Source organism: Mixophyes fleayi, chromosome 4 (genome assembly GCF_038048845.1).
Source record: "Mixophyes fleayi isolate aMixFle1 chromosome 4, aMixFle1.hap1, whole genome shotgun sequence".
Taxonomy (NCBI): domain Eukaryota; kingdom Metazoa; phylum Chordata; class Amphibia; order Anura; family Limnodynastidae; genus Mixophyes; species Mixophyes fleayi.
In genome coordinates, this window is record NC_134405.1 from 298,862,960 (window position 1) to 298,883,107 (window position 20,148).

The 20,148-nt window shown below is 37.9% G+C and overlaps 1 protein-coding gene across 2 annotated transcripts in view; it reads right to left on the bottom strand.

Annotated features, from left to right (window-relative positions):
• The window catches only part of GABRA6 (gamma-aminobutyric acid type A receptor subunit alpha6), a 44,383-nt gene extending 28,165 nt beyond the window's left edge, over positions 1-16,218 (bottom strand). Inside the window, exons 1-5 of one of the 2 annotated variants that reach the window (XM_075209874.1) lie at positions 15,940-16,218; positions 15,661-15,779; positions 15,420-15,487; positions 6,695-6,915; positions 2,551-2,633 (exon numbers count right to left, since the gene is read on the bottom strand). In XM_075209874.1, coding sequence (XP_075065975.1) covers positions 2,551-2,633; positions 6,695-6,915; positions 15,420-15,487; positions 15,661-15,779; positions 15,940-15,980 — 532 coding nt within the window. In that variant the 5' untranslated portion in view covers positions 15,981-16,218. The remainder of the gene's footprint in view (positions 1-2,550; positions 2,634-6,694; positions 6,916-15,419; positions 15,488-15,660; positions 15,780-15,939) is intronic. The other variant, XM_075209875.1, reaches the window with a different exon arrangement.
• Between the last annotated feature and the right edge of the window lie 3,930 nt (positions 16,219-20,148).

A 20,148-nucleotide genomic window follows, 5' to 3' on the forward strand; every position in this document is an offset into this window, starting at 1 on the left:
AACATCAGTATCCTTACCAACAAGAATACTCCTTACAATTAATGGTCCCCAGAGGCTACATCATGCCCTGCAGGCATTAAAACAAGCCTTCTCATCTTTTCCTGTTCTGTTTCAGCCAGACACATATAAACCATTTTATGTAGAGGTCAATGTCACCTAAGGATGTTGGGTCAATTCTGTCCCAAAAGGAAACTTCAGGGAGATTACTCCCATGTAGTTTCTTCTCCAATAAATTCTCCCCTGCAGAAAGAATTATGGAATCGGAGGTCAAGAACTTTTTGGTATCAAGCTGGCCCTGGCGGAATGTCTGTACTTTCTTGACCAGGCTCCAAGAATAAATGAGCAGACACTTTAGCTTGGTCTTTTGATCCCATGAACCTCCAAGTCCTCAAAAAGGCCAAATCTACTATGCACCCCATGAATATTTTGGCTCAGGCCACCACCACTCCTAAAAATCTTCCATTGGGATATTCTTTCCCAAATCCCTGATTCTGCCCCAAGATACTGCAGTTGACTAAATTAGCTGGTTATGTTGGAGTTAAAAATACACTATGTCTGGTAGATATTATTGGTGGCTTTTCTCCCACGTGATGTGCAAGGCATGCCCGGTCTGTGCCGGGCATACCTTGCGCATCACATGCGCAAAGCACCCTTAGGTCATTTACTACCTTTACCAATCTCTGATACACCTTGGTCCAATATTTCTATGGATTTTATCACTGACCTGCCACTTAGTAAAGGATTCAATACCATTTGGGTGAAAGATGATGCTTTTTCAAGATGGCGCACATTGTACACGGGAAAGGCAACACCTTACACCTCAGTTCTGGCCTCCTTATTTATCAGGGAGTTCTTTTGTCTCCATGCCTGTCCGGAGGAGCTAATATCTGAGTGTGTTACCCAATTTATTTCACTTTTTGGAGAGCCTTCTACAAACAATTAGGTATTAACTTAAATTTCTCCTCGGATTACCACCCTCAGATTATTGGCCAGACTGAGAGGGTGAACCAGGACTTTACATGATACACCCTCCTTTAAAGCTTTTCCTAAGAATGCATGGCTCTGTAAATCAAGATAATTGGAATGATTTAGTTTCCTGGACTGAATTTGCCCACCAAATCCACCTACACGTGTCCAGTGGTGCCATTCCTTTTAATGTGGTTTCTGGCTTCTATCCTTTACTTTCTAATTTCCACTCTCCTTGTCACCTCGAAATGCTAGCCGTAAACACTTTAGTTCATAACTTTTCTCTGATCTGGTCCTAAACCAAGTCTAACTTATCTCAGGCTTCTTAACATTGTAAGGGAACAACTGACAGAGCTGAAGAGCTGACAATAGGAGATGACCAGTTCCGATTTTGAAAGGGGGAGGCAAGATTTTGCTTTCCACTAGAAATATTCTTCTTTGGGTACCCTCCATGAAAATTGCACCTTGCTACAATGCTCCATTATCCATTTTGCAAGTCATCCATCCGGTAACTTTTAAACTCATGTTACCACCTTCCCTCAAGATCCAGAATGTGTTTCACATTTCTTTACTAAAACCTCTGGTCCTTAATAAGTTCTGTAAGGAACCATCACATCCACCTGCAATTTGGATTCTAGGATCTTCAAAGGCAAACTAGACAAAGGGACACTTCCACACAGATTCAAGTAGGGCACTCCGGTGACCGTGTTCCTTCCCAATAGCAAGCCAATTTAAACTTCACTCTGGCACTTCTCCAGTGCCGGAGTATCTATTGTCCAGTGCTTAGGTTTTGCACCTACATTTCAGTACTACTGTTATTCTTGGATTGTCTTCTGGTTTTGACCCATGCTTCTGCCCTGACAACGTTATCTCCTTATGATTTGAAAAATTGTCATCTAATGGTTTTGACCTCGGCTATTCCTGACTACACTTTTGCTTATTTCTTGATACCTGCTCTGTCCGCTCTGGTTTTGACTGGCCTGGACCACTCTCCTCCCCGATTTACCACCAGCTACCTTGCTAGAACTGGTATACGAGGGCCGCAACCTGCAAACTCCATGCAACCAGGCCTGAACATCCTTGCCAGGAGCCCTGGGGCATGATAGACAACGTGCCATGTGGTTCAGTTGAGTCAGTCTAGCAGGTAAATCATGTCCAGTTGTTTTACGTGACATTACCAGGTTAGCAATGTTTAGGCTATTAGCAATTAACTTGGTATAGATGTATGCTTTTTTTCTATTATTAGACTTTACCTCCTCTTCTTTTACTTAGGTCAGGACTGTAGTAAATATAAAATCAAATTGTTTTTGTACTTGTCATTATTAGTAAAAATCCCCAGGCAATGTATTACTATTCTAAGTAAAGTTTTTTTTGACCACACATTGACACTTTTAATATTCACTTTTCCTGCCCAACTTTTTTCACAACTAAATCTTGTTTTTTCAGTTTCAGTGAGCAGACCAGAATTTAGATAGTCCTGATTCTTCCCCATTCACCCATCATCAGAGCATGCATATATGGAGCATTTAGTGATATCACAGTATATCCCATCAAACCAAAAGATGAAGTTATAATTTTACATACAGCTGCCAAATTTCAGAGGGCATGCATGTCCATCCATAGGAAAATTCATCAACCTCATTGGGCATTCTGCTTTAATTGTCAGTCTGGAATAAAAATAACACTACTATTATTATTGTTATTATTAATAATCTAACTATTATAATTACTATTGATATTCCATTGCTTTCAACTGTAGAACAGACATTAAAGAATATTTCTATGTTAATTTGTACTCCTGCAAGTATATTTTGAAAGGCGCTGATTTTAAAAAAAGCTGGATTAATTTTAGCATGGACAAGTTGTATATACTGTATACTGTACATAGTATTTGCAGAGAAAACTGTAAACAAATAACACATACGCCACTAGAGGTGGAACAGTGCTGGGCTGCATAACATAATTAGGGCAGGGCCCTGGAAATGCCACTCTAGCCTTCTGGGCACCCAGCTCTAGACAAAACAAAAGCAAAATATAAACCCACAAACTGATTACTAAAGTGATAACAACACTAATTGTTCAACTTGTACAATAATCACTTCACTCTATAGCTGCTTTGTTGATCCTCATCTAGGTGTTATTCCTTCCTGACACTCATTTGTTAAATGAGCCACATGACACAAGGGAGCATGTTTTTTTATTTCAAACTACAAACAGCATTAGGCAAGCTAAAAGGGTCTTTTGGTCTTTGGCAAAACATACCTACAAATAGTGAGTACATCAAACCGTTTAACATTACCCATTAAATCCAGTACAAAATGTCCTTTCCAACTTAATTTACTCTTGTACTTCACACTTAAATTCCTAGTGCAGTTGCCGACGCTGAATTCAGTGGTTGATGTGAAGGGTGTTTTTTCAGGTTCCGGCAACTTCATAATACCTTATTTTGTATTAGGTTTAAGGGTACATATTGGAGTATCTCTTCCTTTTACCTTTCCAGCACATATATTTTTTCGATTTCTCATGACCAGACACAAGTATATATATATGTACTTTATACACATATACATATATATATATATATATATATAGAGAGAGAGAGAGAGAGAAGTATTTGGCCATACCTGTTAATTATTCAATTGAGCTGTTTCAATCAGACCCCTTGTCAGAGGTGTATACAATTAAGCACCTAGCCATGCAATCTCCATTTGCAAACATTTGTGATACAAAATGGGTCATTATGAAGAGCTGAATGACTTAAAGCGTGGTACTATGATAGGATGCCACCTTTGCAATAAGACGGTTCATGAATTTTAGCCGCGAAGTGGAAGATCACGTAAAATCACAGAGCGGGGTCAACGACTGCTAAGGTGCATGGTGCGTAAAGGTCACCAATGCTCTGCTGATTCCATAGCTGAAGAGTTCCGAACATCCACTGGCATTAATGTAAACACAAAAACTGTGCAGCGTGAGCTTAATGGAATGGGTTTCCATGGCCGAGAAGCTGCATGCAAGCCTCACTTCACTTAGACCAATGCCAAGCATCGGATGAAGTGGTGTAAAGCCCATCGACACTGGAAGTGACGAATCACGCTTCTCTGTTTGGCACTCAGATAAATGCTTCTCAGTTTGGCGGATGCCGGGAGAACGTTACCTGCCTGACTGCATTATGCCAACTGTGAAGTTTGGTGGAGGAGGGATAATGGTATGGGGCTGTTCTTCAGGGTTTGGGATTGGCCCCTCATCTCCAGAAGGGTGGGGTGCAGCATATCGATACGAACGCCTCCTTCCATGAGTATGGATGCCGAATGTTTTGCAAAGCGACTTGAACCAATCATGATGAAGGAAAAAGCCAGCGCCACTTCATGACGTCACTGGCAAAAGAGACAGTATTATCGCTGCTGTTAAGGGGGTAATGAAAGTATGCGCCCATGTGCAATATAGAAGGCTTTGTAAACTACATTGTACATTTCCGCATACTTACATTACCCCTTAACAGCAGCAATAATACCGTCGCCTTTGTCAGTGACGTCATGAAGTGGCGCCAGCTCCTTCCTTCATCGGGATTAGTTATAGTGGAAGATTTTTATGGCTACAAAAGGGAGATCAACTCCATATTAAAGTATATGTACCTGAATACAATTTCATCACAGTACCAGTTGGTGTAATGGTCAAGTGTCTGAATACTTTTGTCCACATACTGCATGTAGGTATATATATATATACCGTATTTCCCCATGTATAAGGCGCTCCCATGTATAAGACGCACCTTACTTTTGGCCCGGAATTTGGAAAAAAAATATTACGGTAGTTGTCAAAAGAGGCAGGGAGAGTGTAATGGCTGGCTGCTTTGATAGTGATCAGAGCAGCCGGGCAGCACACTCTCCCTGCAATCGCTGCCACTGTGCCTCTGTCTCTGCCTGTCTCCGCCTGCTGGATCCCCGCTGACACTCTGCCTGCTGGCTACTGCATACCCGCTGACACGCTGCCTGTCTCCGCCTGCTGGATCCCCGCTGACACTCTGCCTGCTGGCTACTGCATCCCCGCTGACACTCTGCCTGCTGGCTACTGCATCCCCGCTGACACGCTGCCTGTCTCCGCCTGCTGGATCCCTGCTGACACTCTGCCTGCTGGCTACTGCATCCCCGCTGACACGCTGCCTGTCTCCGCCTGCTGGATCCCCGCTAATACTCTGCCTGCTGGCTACTGCATCCCCGCTGACACGTTGCCTGTCTCTGCCTGCTGGATCCCTGCTGACACTCTGCCTGCTGGCTACTGCATCCCCGCTGACACGCTGCCTGTCCCCGCCTGCTAAATCCCCGCTGACACTCTGCCAGCTGCATCCCCGCTGACATGCTGCCTGCCCCCCTCCTCCTGTATTACCCCCCCGCTGCCCCTGTAATGCTACCCCTGTATCGCTACCCCTGTATAAGACGCACCCAGGTTTTGGACCCAAAATTTTTGGGAAAAAGGTTTGTCTTATACATGGGGAAATACGCTAATATATATATATATATATATATATACCCCTACATACAGTATGTGGACAAAAGTATACGGACGCTTGACGATAGATATATATATATATATATATATATATATATATATATATCTATCGTCAAGTGTCCGAATACTTTTGTCCACATACTGTATGTAGGTATGTATATATATATATATATATATATATATATATATATATATATATATACCTTTTAAAAGGTCTGACAAAGTTATAAGAGCCAGAAACCAAGATATAAATTTTTTGTTGCACAAGATTTTTTCATCTTGAAGTTATGTTTCAACAGCAAAACTACCTCTTATAAATAATATCAGTACAATCAGTGACTTCTGATATCTTTGCTTATAGCTGGTGAATTTATGATGCCATTGTTTCAGTCAATGAAGACTGAAGTGATGGCAATCAATTCAGTCTTCATTAGGAAAACATGTGTATTATGAGGAATAAAGCAGCACCTGCATAAAAGCACCTAACCTGTGTCCTTGTGCTTATGTATGGTTACTCCTTGATGACGTTTAATATCCAGTACCCTTGGTGTCCCTTCACAAGGCAATAAACCAAAGTATTTGTTTTTGCTCTCTGTTACAGATTTCCTGGTTCCCCAATGGGAAGCAATATATTGCTGTGTGCAGTAGAAATTTTGAAGTGGAGTTGGCCTTAACATATTTTTTACTTATGCATGTATTTAGGACATACTTCTCTAGTTTTGTGTTAGTTGACCTTATGTATTCAACATAATGAAACTGGTCATAGAAATAGGTGGCCTTAAAAATAATTGTTATTTAAAATTAGATTCCTTAAGTACTTATACTGAATATAAACTATATACTAAATATAGAGTTTGAATGACAGGATTCAATGCAGCAGCACTGCAATTATGGCAGTGATTATTACTAGCTATCACTATTATTTAGTCCCACAAAATGCACTAAAACTCTTGGTTGCAACAATAATTAACCAGTAGGTCCGCAATATCCAAAGCAATTCCAGTTGACCTATTTTTGCTCTCCCTTATTACACTAATTATCAGGGTCAACTAAAGTTTAAAATCCTGTTAGGCTATGACATTTAAGGGTGATTTGGTATTTACCATGTGAAAATGTCAAATAAAAATAGACAAAAATGTGTAAGTATTTAGAAATGATTTATAACACAGGTCTGTAAAGCTGTTTGGAATTTATTGCTTAGAACAATTCCCATTTCGCTCACCTCATAGTGTAGAGGATTGTTCCATTCTGCATGATTCTGAAAAGTTTATTGGGGGTTGTCATATTATGAGAGATTGACCTTTTCCCATTTCTGAAAAAGGTATCCGGAGTCCAGATCTTACTGACCATTAAGTTGTTTAACCTAAGTATTTCTGTAGGGCCGTCAAATTTCAGCCGCTCATCAATCCATGTCTGCCGGAAAAAAACATCCATTGTGTATTCCTGTAGGAAAATTAAGACCATTAAAGGTTTCAGGCCAAAACACCAGACCCAGTAATTTAATAGACATTTTAACTAGCATGTTAGCCACACTTCTGTCACTGCTTAATGATTTTAATCCTATTACCATTAAGCAGTTACTTAAAAAAGCTACTATAGGGGGAGGGGGAAAGGGCCTTTTACTTAACGTCTCGTTGAACAAGAACTTAATCATGCAGTATGAAATGGCTTGCGTGTTCTGTGTTAAATTAGCTGAAACCTCTAGAAAAATTATATGCAAATACTTTGAAAATAATTTGGGTAAAGAAAAAAAATACTAAGAAGATGGAATTAGGAAGCTAAATGACATTACTTTTAATTAATATCAATGTTATGCACAGTAGCAGACTAATGATTTTGTGTCAGTTTAATAGATTAGGTGTGAAAGAGGTTTTTCCTTCTAATGTACAGTACAGTCTGAAAAGTAATATATTATATTAATATATTACCACACTTTAGAACAGTGCCATAAAAGTAACATTTATGTAAATAAAGGGTACTACTACTACTACTACAACCAACAACAACAACAACAATAATAATAACAGTATCAAAGGTATATTTAGTATATTTAGTATGCGGCAGTCCTGTAGAACCACAGATTCCCAGCGTTTCGAAGTCATTTTCTTCAAACTGCAGTTTATTAAAGATAAACCCTGATGGGCTTTGTCTTTAATAAAAAATGCTGTTTCAAAAAATTACTTCAAAGTGCCGAGTGCACAGAGTAAATATCCCCCTGCTAAAAAGTGTAAGCAATTGATTCCTATTGTATCTATCCTCTTGTAACTATTTACATGCTATAGGACATGTGTCTTATATCTTGTAAAGATGCTAATGATAATGGATCTATTTTAAACATGCATTGATCCATATGATAATATTCATGCTTAGTTAACAAGTGAATAATGTTCTACTCCATACTCCTTTTAAAGCGCCAATTTGAAAAGAGTGGAGTAGAATATGGAACATCTTGGGAATTTTGCATTTAATATATATGTACACACACATATATATATATATATATATATATATATATATATATATATATACACATTGTGTCTACAAACATAGTTATAGCCAAAAGTAAAATTATAAGCTTCTCATACATGTAAAAGGCTTTTATTGACAATTACATTAAGTTTATGCAGAGTCAATATCTGCAGTGTTGACCCTTCTTTTTGAAGACCTCTGCAATTCGCCCTGGCATGCTGTCAATCAACTTCTGGGCCACATACTGACTGATGGCCGTCCATTCTTGCTTAATCAAAGCTTGGAGTTTTTGTCATAATTTGTGGGTTTTTGTTTGTCTACCCAACTCTTGAGGATTGACCACAAGTTCTCAATGGGATTAAGGTCTGGGGAGTTTCCTGGTCTTGGACCCAAAATTTCGAAGTTGTGATCCCCAAGCCACTTAGCTATCACTTTTGCCTTATGGCAAGGTGCTCCATTATACTGGGAAAGGCATTGTTTGTCGCCAAACTGTTCTTGGATGGTTGGGAGAAGTTGCTCTTGGAGGATGTTTTGGTACCATTCTTTATTCATGGCTGTGTTCTTAGGCAAAATTGTGAGTAAGCCCACTCCCTTGGCTGAGAAGCAACTCCACACATGAATGGTCTCAGGGTGCTTTACTGTTGGCATGACACCTTTCCTTCTCTGGACAAGCATTTTTCCAGATGCCCAAACAGTCTGAAAGGGGATTCATCAGAGCAAATGACTTTACCCCAGTCCTCAGCAGTCCAATCCCTGTACCTTTTGCAAAATATCAGTCTGTCACTGATGTTTTTCCTGGAGAAAAGTGGCTTCTTTGCTGGCCTTCTTGATACCGGGCCATCCACCAAAATTCTTTGCCTCACCGTGCATGCAGATGCACTCACACCTGCCTGTTGCCATTCTTGAACAAGCTCTCATTGGTGGTGCCCCAATCCAACAGCTGAATCAACTTTAGGAGATTGGCGCTTGCTAGATGTTTTTGGGCGCCCTGAAGCCTTCTTCACGAGTATTCAACCTCTCTCCTTGAAGTTCCTAATGGTCTGATAAATGGTTGATTTAGTTGCAATCTTACTAGCAGCAATATCCTTGCCTGTGACACCCTTTTTTGTGTAAAGCAATGATGACTGCACGTGTTTGATTGCAGATAACCATGTTTAACAGAGGATGAACAATGATTTCAAGCACCACCCTACTTTTAAAGCTTCCAGTCTGTTATTCTAACTCAATCAGCATGACAGAGTGATCTCTGGCCTTGTCCTCATTAACACTTTCACCTGTGTTAACGAGAGAATCACTGATCTGATGTCAGCTGGTCTTTTTGTGGCAGGGTTGAGATGCAGTGGAAATGTTATTTTTGGGGTAGTTCATTGTCATGGCAAAAAGGGTCTTTAAAATTAACTGCAATTCATCTGATCATTTTTCATAACAATCTGGAGTATATGCAAATTTCCATCATAAAAACTGAGGCAGCAGACTTTGTGAAAACCAATATTTTTGTCATTCTCAAAACTTTCGGCCATGACTTTAGTTAGACTATTTGCTATTTTAGTTCTTATCTAGCTGACAGTGTTTCAAATTATTGTCCCACATGGACTGTCAAGAAACGTCATTAATACCGTGGTAGGAAGTAATAATAATATAAATAAAAATAATAATAATAGTAGTAATAATAATGATAACAACAATAACATAGGGGATATTCCACTTCCCAAAGTAAATACAATGCAGGGCCCTCGCATTCCACACAAGGCTAATACGCGGTTTTCAGTTTATACCTCTCCTTCTCACACTTTTGCACCCCCTAAAAGCCTTGTGCCCTTGGCTGAAACCTAGTCCGCCTATTGGATAATCAGGATCTGATAATGTGGCTATAAGAAGCCGCAGAGGAGTTCTATAAGCATGTAAAAGCACAAAGGTGTAGGTTATACTCCTTATGATACAAAAGTTTCCCTAATGAAGCAGTGAAGTGATGACATCAGTACTCAATTATATAAGCTGTGATATAAGAGGTCACTTTTCTACACTGATTTTATTTGCAGGAGTATTTACATATATTAACATAACTTGTGTATTATAATAATAATAATAATAATAATAATAATAATAAAACACTCTGCTTCCCTTTCTTCTTCAATTAACATGTTTACGCCCTGCTCCTGCCAGTGTCTCTTCCACCCCATCTATTTCTCCCAAGCTGTGTCTCCTTTTTGGCATTTACGGAATGTAAATGTCTAGATGTACACAGGTAAATAGTGACTGCTTGTATCTACTGTGAGACATAGAATGACAGTTACGGGGACATGTCTAACTGTATTTGTGGGTAGGGGAGGGCTGGCAAGTTTTGGATCAGGGGGCAAGACTCGACTCAGCAGCCTATTAGGAACATTTTAAAGAAAAAAAATTGCAGGTGACCAAGTCCAAGTTAGCCCGCTATGAGGCTGGCCTGGGGGGCAGATGCCCCCGTGCCCCCTAGCCCAGCCTGCCCCAGTTTGTGGGCTATTTGTTAATTAGATTAATATGGTGCAAGTATTAAAGCCATGTATCTAATAGACAATAAATGTGTATTATGGTGCATCTCGCAAAGGACCACCAGAATAGTGACCCGAAAATAAGTACTTGCCCATATCTACATTACCAACTTGTCCGTATGGGCTATAAAACACTTTTTGTGACTCATCCTAAACATGGCATTAAAATAAAGGTCACACAATTACACACATGAAGTGAGTAATATATCTCTTTAAGTATCCATGTTGCCTTTGCTATGCCGCATAAACTAGCAGATGCATAAAACTAAGATTAAGTAAGCACAAGTTTACAAGAAAATATTTTTTCATTCTTATACAGATGCACATAAGAATATGTCAGATGACAATTGATCATGAGACTCCACACTATGGGGGAAAATTTTGGAGCAGTACAGCACAAACATTCTTAGATATATGGCTTGCAAACATTGCATCCTGCAGGACAAACCACACCAACAATGACTTTTTCTCTATGGTTAACACATAATAAACGCAAAATTAAAGATTGACTTATAGTACATTGTTGCTCAAATGTGTTACATATGCAATAATGTATCCTGTATAAGTATTGGTAAATCACAGACATGTGGATACAGTGATAATAAATCATATTGTACAGTTAACACTTTGTAATTGTTTACTAATAATTATGTTTTATTCCCACAATGTGTTTCATTATGAATTTTGTTATATTATCTTTGTATGTTACATTAATGCTGTGATTCTTAGGCATGTGTAGACATTGACTGACATTGTTTGCTTTGGTAGACATTGATTGAATGTGTTACATGTATAAGGAAGTCAGTTTGATCCCTTCCCCTCCATGCTTATTATACATACACATGTGATGGAGCGAGGAGTTCCACGCTAAAACGGTAAGGTGCTATATTGATTGCTTGGTTAAATAAACTCAATATAATATGAGATTTTTGGAAACAAGGGTTGTGCCTGTATACCTCAGAATCATTATTTTAACACTTATTTCCACTTCACAGATTCTCTGTACACCTGACCAGTGTAATAAAAGACAAGTTGATGCTTCCATATATACAGTATATATATATATATGTATATATACACATATATATATATGGAAAGTCAAACAAGGATACGGCGCACAATGGTGTGTTACTAGGAATTTATCCCAGGTTCAGTGGGTAAATAATGATATAGTCAATAAATCAAAGTTCCACGTTTGCTGGACGGTCTTATAGGACCAAGGGTATGAGTCCAGTTTGCACATATAAAAGACAGAATGATATAGGCATAGGATTAGTAGAAGCAGTGTGTTAGTGATAGCCCATCACCATAGTATTACACACCCAAAGGAAATTATATCGCTTATCTGTATGATTAATCCAAAGACTGGAACACAGCTTAACAACCACTTCACTTTCAATATTATGTGGTCAGCATACTCAGCAACTGCAAGTCTGGTCTCCAGTCAAAAACATCAGCATACTGTAAACATATCTCTCTTCCACTAAAAATCAGCTTTAACAAAACAAACGTCTTCATCCAAGAAGGAAACCAGAATCCGCGCTCTTTCCCTGAACTCACGCGATAACGTACACAGGAAATTGAACTCTGGCCTCATGGGACATGTAGTCATCTCTGTTAAGGCATGCCTTAACAGAGATGACTACATGTCCCATGAGGCCAGAGTTCAATTTCCTGTGTACGTTATCGCGTGAGTTCAGGGAAAGAGCGCGGATTCTGGTTTCCTTCTTGGATGAAGACGTTTGTTTTGTTAAAGCTGATTTTTAGTGGAAGAGAGATATGTTTACAGTATGCTGATGTTTTTGACTGGAGACCAGACTTGCAGTTGCTGAGTATGCTGACCACATAATATTGAAAGTGAAGTGGTTGTTAAGCTGTGTTCCAGTCTTTGGATTAATCATACAGATAAGCGATATAATTTCCTTTGGGTGTGTAATACTATGGTGATGGGCTATCACTAACACACTGCTTCTACTAATCCTATGCCTATATCATTCTGTCTTTTATATGTGCAAACTGGACTCATACCCTTGGTCCTATAAGACCGTCCAGCAAACGTGGAACTTTGATTCATTGACTATATCATTATTTACCCACTGAACCTGGGATAAATTCCTAGTAACACACCATTGTGCGCCGTATCCTTGTTTGACTTTCCATTTGACTCTGGACTTACCCACCTATTATAAGGAAGGCTGCCTCCATATGTGGAAGAGGTGTATGTGTGGACTTTCTCTATACTAACTTAATACAATACTGCTGTGAGCGCCATTGTTCATTACGTTTTTGGATACATATATATATATATATATATATATATATATATATATTTATTTATATATGGGAAGACTTTGGGGTGAGTTGGTCAGCTTAACATATATTGCAATATGTGATACTAGCATCCCTTGTTTTAATATAGAGAAGGAGTTAGTACTGTGTTTGGTTGAGTGTAGATTATCCCTGCCTTTTGTCTATACAATGTGGGCAACTCCCTCTTGCACCTCAGTCTATACTTGGAGAGTGCAGAGGACCTATGTCTGTTTTTGTGTATATATATATATATATATATATATAGGCAACATATCCACTTTTTCAAACCCGCAGTTTAGTAACTATACCCGTCAGAGTTAAGCACAGGGGATATAAATATAAATATATATATATATATATATATATATATATATATATATATATATATATATACACACAATTTTGTAAATATACCCCTAACATTTATTTCCATTCTTGTCCAGTGACCACACAGAATTTGAGCTGTGGATTTCAGACATTTATTATTGCATTGGAGCTGGTAAAATGTCCACTCTTGACATTTAGATATAGTTGTGTTATTAGTTTAGTACACTGGATACATTTACATGTCTCTCAGAAATGGTAATGAGTGATTGCAATCAAAATCTTCCTTTACATTTCATTAAACTGTGGACCTTACTATTAATTCTTACTATTTTAAAACATTAATTACACAAATATTAATACATTTATAAGAATCATCCTGACCCATGGGATGCATTGAAAAAGGCAGAATAGATTAACAAACTGGCTTATCCAGATTTTGTTTTGTCTTTCTGTTAAACACTAATAAGAAACAGATGCCTGTAATCCTATGATGTCCTTCAAAACTTGTTACGGCATCCAGATTGCCTGCACTTCCAACATAATAATATGGAGGATTCACAGGGAATCAGCATTACCCAGTGTGGTGGAAATGAATGTCCTATACATGTACAACCGATATATAATATAGCATTCTCTTATATAATTATATTTTGAGCATTACCTTGTATGTAAAAAAGAACAACAAATTACCTAACTTTAACATAAATGTTATTATGGAGTGTGTCATCACAGGAGTCTTGAACAGAAGCCTATGGTAGCGCTCTCTGATCTCTGCCCTGTCACTAGTCACTCTCATAACATTACATTTGAAGGACTTGCTAGATTATAAGCAGTATTTTTTTTAGATACTAGTAGATGCTGTTTTTACTTCTTGATGTTATTAAGTTGATTAAAAAAAAAGTGTTCTATAATACTTATCCCAGTTACCTTTATGTCTATCTATGGAAAAATGCATTATCAGGGTTAGCTTTATTTTTAAAATACTAGAATGTTTGCTGAATCTAGCTTCTCTGTCTCATTTGCATAAACCACATTTAATTTGCATAAACTGCCATACATATTAACAGAGCATGTGACGGAGCAGGATTTATGTGTTGAGAGTAAGTGAATAGTGAACTTGATGAATGTGTGCCTTAGTAAACCGCATTAACTTTCAAATAATTAATTGAAAGGGTCTTTATTCTTCTATGAAACAAGACACCTTATTTTGGCACCTTAGCTAACATAAACAACAAAGACAGGTGTTGGTCAAAACCATTTTATCCATCCCCAATATCATTATCATCCTCATCATAAAAAAAAAAAAGATGTTACTTAAATAACTTTAACTTATTTAACTATACATACATATCTAATTGACATGTGTGTGTCCCTCAATTTATGTAAATGCTGACAGAGCAAATATTCTAATTTAAAAGTGTCATCATAGAAGGTGTACAATGGTTTGTTGACAGTAAGTCGGTCATTTTGGCGCCCAGGTTACTGCAAAAAATGTGCAATGCGCAGTAACAACAATTAGATTATAAATGAGCTTTCCCTAGTATAGTTTTGAAAATTAAAATAAATGTCGGATAGATTGCTATTGGTTACAGCACCTTGTTTGCACATTGACTTGTGCACCAGTTTGAATTCTTATTCATTTTCTTGACAGTTTTGGGGCGCTTACAATAAAAGTTGGTATAGCTAATAATTTAAATATATATATTTAAAAAATATTTTAAATATAAAAGATTACATTTCTCCTTTGTTTTGTATATGTTCAATTATTCTTAGAATTAATGCATAATATAAAAAAGGAAAGAAGGAAAAAGTGTATTTTAGTTACTAGGTCTCAAGATATTAGTTCATTGAGCAGTTGAATCATGAATTAATTATTTGTAATGGAATAGGTGATTGTAACACTATAAGTGATATATTGTGTTACATCTTCAGAAATAAGTTAGTAAGATGTCAAATTTCATGTGTGACTCAGATGCTTTAAGGGGTTGCAATTCATTTTAGTTATTTCACTTTACTACCTTTGTAACTGTTTTTTAGCCATTAAAACGTTCCTATATTCTGATTTAACAGGTGTCTACAGCACATACAGCACATTGGAAGAAATAGGGCACACGTATCTTATGTAGCATATATTGACAAGAAGATTATACTAAGTAATCTGTTGTAATCAGTTTGCCTACACACAACTAAGGTAACATAAAATAAAATAAACAACACTGACAGGAACCATAAGTACCATACATTATCATATAACACTTCATGTCTCACAGATATGGTTTCAAAGAAAAATAGGCAATTGAATATAAAGCTTACCATTTCAACATCTGAAACTGGACCAAAGCTCGTTACGTAGATGTCAGTTTTAACTTCAGTTACAGGACCTGACAGACATTTAAAAAATAATCTATTCATGAATCATGAAAAGCAAAATACCTTCTGTTGTCATGCATTGCAGGAAAAACAAATGAGTATATAATTATCATATTAAAAACAGTGCGACATTTTATATGGGAAGCATAGTGTAATAGCAACTTTTCATTCTCAAAATATCTACCTCCAAATCCAGGACGTAGCCTGTTGTCATAGCCATCCAGTAGTCTGTCCAAGATGCGTGTTATATTTTCAGAGTAAACATTGTCATAGACGGTATAAACTCCAAAACCGTTGCTTGTCCTGTAAACACATAAAATATGTGTCCATTTCTTTAAGCATAAAACTTTCATTTTTTAATTTTTAATTTAATTATTATTTATTTATTTATGTTGGCTAAGAAGGACTATACAGGATGCATGATTTGGAATATATTATATATGTGATCAAATTGCATACTTACCATAAAGCGATGTAGTATAACCAGACGATCATCCAAGCCATGCCTCTGTGCTGATAGAATTTCCAGTAAAATCCCTTTGCCCAGTCACCCGTGGTAAGATTCAGATGCCATAGGTTTTTGTATTTTTTTTTTTTTTCTCAATAATCCATCTAAAATTCGATGTGGAGCTGCATAGTGCAGATGGAGGTTTTCTCCACTTTTTTTGCTCTTTGATTCCCCTATCACGGTTAAGACTCTACTGACTTGCTCAGCTCAGGGAATTAGATGTTTGAAGGGACAGTACACGGTTGGAGAGCATTGACAATGATCGAATAAGGCATTATGGGAGATTAAAAGGAAGACATCCACAGCTAGTTTTGGCATAGAATTAGCAGGGACCCGTTAGGAAATCTGGACAAGCCACGGTATCTCGCTGATAAAGAAATGGCCCTTGCTCTTGTCATGTGTATTGAAGGAGATTTGTATAATAATATTATTATGCTATATTTTCAAAGCTGCACATAAAAGAAAGAAAAATGTTTTCATTTCTGATCTTTTACAGCATTTTCAGCAGTTGGAATGCAAATTAAACAGAAAATATTGTTTAAGGTCTGCATGTTCCATTATGTTATTCAACATAAAATAATGGATTCATTATTTTTCCCATTGCACTAATCCCTTAAACCGTACTAAGTGGAGCCATTAACCCAATGTAAAGTGATATAAGATGATTAAAACTTGCATCAATTACATATCCCTGTCAATTATCATGTCTATTTGTCATGATGTGTAAGGCTTGATAAATGAGCGTTAAATCATTAAGTATCACATAGTTCAGTAACTGGGTTATTACATATAGCCCATTGCAAAATCAGACAAATATTTGTTCTCATTTGACTCAATTAATGATGCAAAATGCAGAGCCCTTCTGCTTGGGTTAAAGTAAATCAGCTAGAAATGATATTGTGGAGAATAGAGAATGTGATATACAGTCAATAGGCATCAGAGCAGCATCTAGATATGAAGCAGATATTAGTATTTCCCAGAAACTTAACTAAATATATCAGTTTATTTACACTGACAGCATGTAAATTATAAGATGTGGTAAAGTCAAGAGCATTTCATTTGCTTAGTTAAGTGTTATTTTGAGATATCTAAAAAGTAAAAGTAAATCTGAAAACAGACAAAATTAACATTTAATCACCATCTCAAAGTGGATGTAAACAGGATAACTACTATTGTGGGTCTTGAAAACAAAAGAATTTATTTATGACTAAACAAAAAGAAGCACATGAGCAATTATCAAATTAATCTAAAGTATATATATATATATTATGGCATATACAAATTGGTAAAACCGCTTACTTTTGTCTTTTGAATTGTCCAGGGCCTGACTGGGTCTGAAAATCAGACCTGGCATTTAAAGTACACAGGCTCATCTCAGTTCCAGTAGGAAAGAAACTATGTGCCCCCGCACGGCGGTGCCGCCGAAAAGGGCGTGGCCACATTGTGTTGTGGGTGTGGCCAACATTGGGAATTGATACATACATTATAATAAAACATTACATTTATCACGCCCTCCCAGCTAGATCCCGCCATCCCCTGAGGCGCATTATGACACCCCCAGCCCACTGTACTTATCTATGCTTCCGGTGTTACTGACATCCATAAGGGTGGGAATTTCCTGTAGAGTGAGCAGGGAAGCTCTTTGTCTCACGAGATTACCAAATCGTGTGAAATTTAGAGCTCCTCGACTTGCTCTGCAGTCTGTGTCCTGTCCGGGAATTGGGAGCAGCTATCAGTTCCCATCCCCTAACCAGAGGTGGATTAAGGCTCAGGGGCCCAGGGTATTTAAGACAGCAGGGCCCCTATTATGTAACATGGTTATCATTTTAGACATATACACAGGCACTACTGTTAGAAGCACACAGCTCTGCCTTCACAACCAGTACATTGTGAAGCAGGACATACTTCCTAACTGTCCTTGCAGTCGGACCAAATCCTGACTAAGTGAGACAGTAACCCAAATTCAGGACTGCCCCACCAGATTCAGGAGAGTTGGCAGACTGTCCTGCTCTCTCCTACCTGTCTTGGTCACTTTCACCACTTGTAGCAACTGGTTTCTTTAGCTCAGTTAATCGTTGTCTTGATCCTGGAATATTGGATGCCCTATTTGGAAGAAAAAATTACTTGAGATTTAGAAGACTCCAACCAGCTCCGGTGTTAAAACAATAGCAATCACATTTTATAATTAGTCCTCCCTCCAGTCCCCACAATAATAATATTCACATTTAATAAGTAGACCTATTTCCCTCCAACCAGCCTCAACATTAAATTAACAGTATACCTATTTACTCAAAACATATTTCCCTCCCTCCAAACAGTCCCAGCAATAAATTCAATAGCATTAAAGTTTAAAAAATATAGCCATTTTCCACAACCATCCCCAGCAATAATTCATATTCATATTTAATAAATAGCCCTCCTCCCCAAAATCAGTCCTATATTCAATTGATAGCCCTAAACCACCCCAGCATTAAATTAAAGGTTCCTTCACCTCACCATAAATAATTAGCCCCCACTTACACTCCACCATTAAATAGCCTACCTCCCACACTATATTAGGATCCTCCCTTCCCTCACATATTATAATAAAATACTGCATGCACACACACACACATGCACACTATATGAACATGGGGCCACACACGCACACTATAGCAACATGGGGCCACACACACAGACACTATAGCAACATGGGGCGCACACACACACACACACACTATAGCAACATGGGGACACACATGCACACTATAGCAACATGGGGCCACACATGCACACTATAGCAACACAGACACACACACACACACTATAGCCACACACACACTATAGCCACACACACACACTATAGCCACACAGACAGACAGACACACACACTATAGCCACACAGACATAAACTATAGACACAGACACTTACCTTGCTACATCCAATCCCGAGCAACAGCACCTCCTTCCTGCGTGCTGGTCAGCGAACAGAGAGTCATTGACTGCCGCCTATGCAAGTAATCACATGGGATGGCACTTGCCACGTAGTGCCGTCCCAGGTAATTACTTGCATAGGCGGCAATCACTGACTCTCCGTCCGCCGAGCAGTGTGCAGAGTGCTGCTGCTCGGCGGGCATGCGGACCGGCCCATCTGACCATTGACCCTTCTGGCATTTGCCAGAAATGCCAGATGGCCAGTCCGATCCTGGTATTGTCACTTCTTTACTGTTCCTTACTGTTCTTTAGTAGAAAGCATTACATCTATAACAGTTAAGCTCATCATGACAAAGAATAGCATTATGATTTGGTATAAGTAAGGCTTTTGTAGACACTGTAAATTTTGAAATGAGTCAAATCATTTTGAGACTTTTAGAGTTATACAACTTTAGATGATTCAAAAAATGGTTAAATAAACTGTTTAAAATTTTGTATTTGGGAAGTTGAAAATGTTTTTTTTTAAAGACCAATCAGAATACAGAGTATCATCATATGGACTGCAATGTGGCACAGTGGTTAGCATTGCTGTCTGACAGCACTGGGGTCATGTTTCATTCTGACCAGGGCTCTATATGTGTGGAGTCTGTATGTTCTCCACATGTTTGTGTGGGGTTCCTCCTGGTGCTCCAGTTTTCTCCCACAATCCAAAAACATACTGGTAGGTTAATTGGCTTCTAGCAAAAATGGAGCCTAGACTGTGAGTATTGTGTGTGGTAGGGAACTTAGAGTGTAAGTTCCAATGGGGCAGGGACGGACTACAAATCTTCTGTACAGCGCTCCATAATATGATTGCTGCTGTATAAATGTATAATAATAATAATAATAATAATAATAATAATAGTAATAATAATAATAATAATAATAATAATAATAATAATAATCTCAGATATAAATAACTTCTTACTCCCTATGCATTATTTCTTTTTAACTTCAATGTACACTGGTGACAGGTAAACAATGTACAATTATTTTCCCCACATAATATTGCAGATAAAGGGTATATACTCAGTAAGTCCAGTGGTATTCAATGTGTATTCAGCACTCCATTCTAAAGATGCTACATAGGCAATATATGCAAGTTATTTTGCTCTACTAAGCAGCAAATTGAAAATATAAATATAGGTTTAGTCATCACAGAGTGGTAACAGCGCATCAATATAATAAATAATAATAAAAAAAGCAAACAGG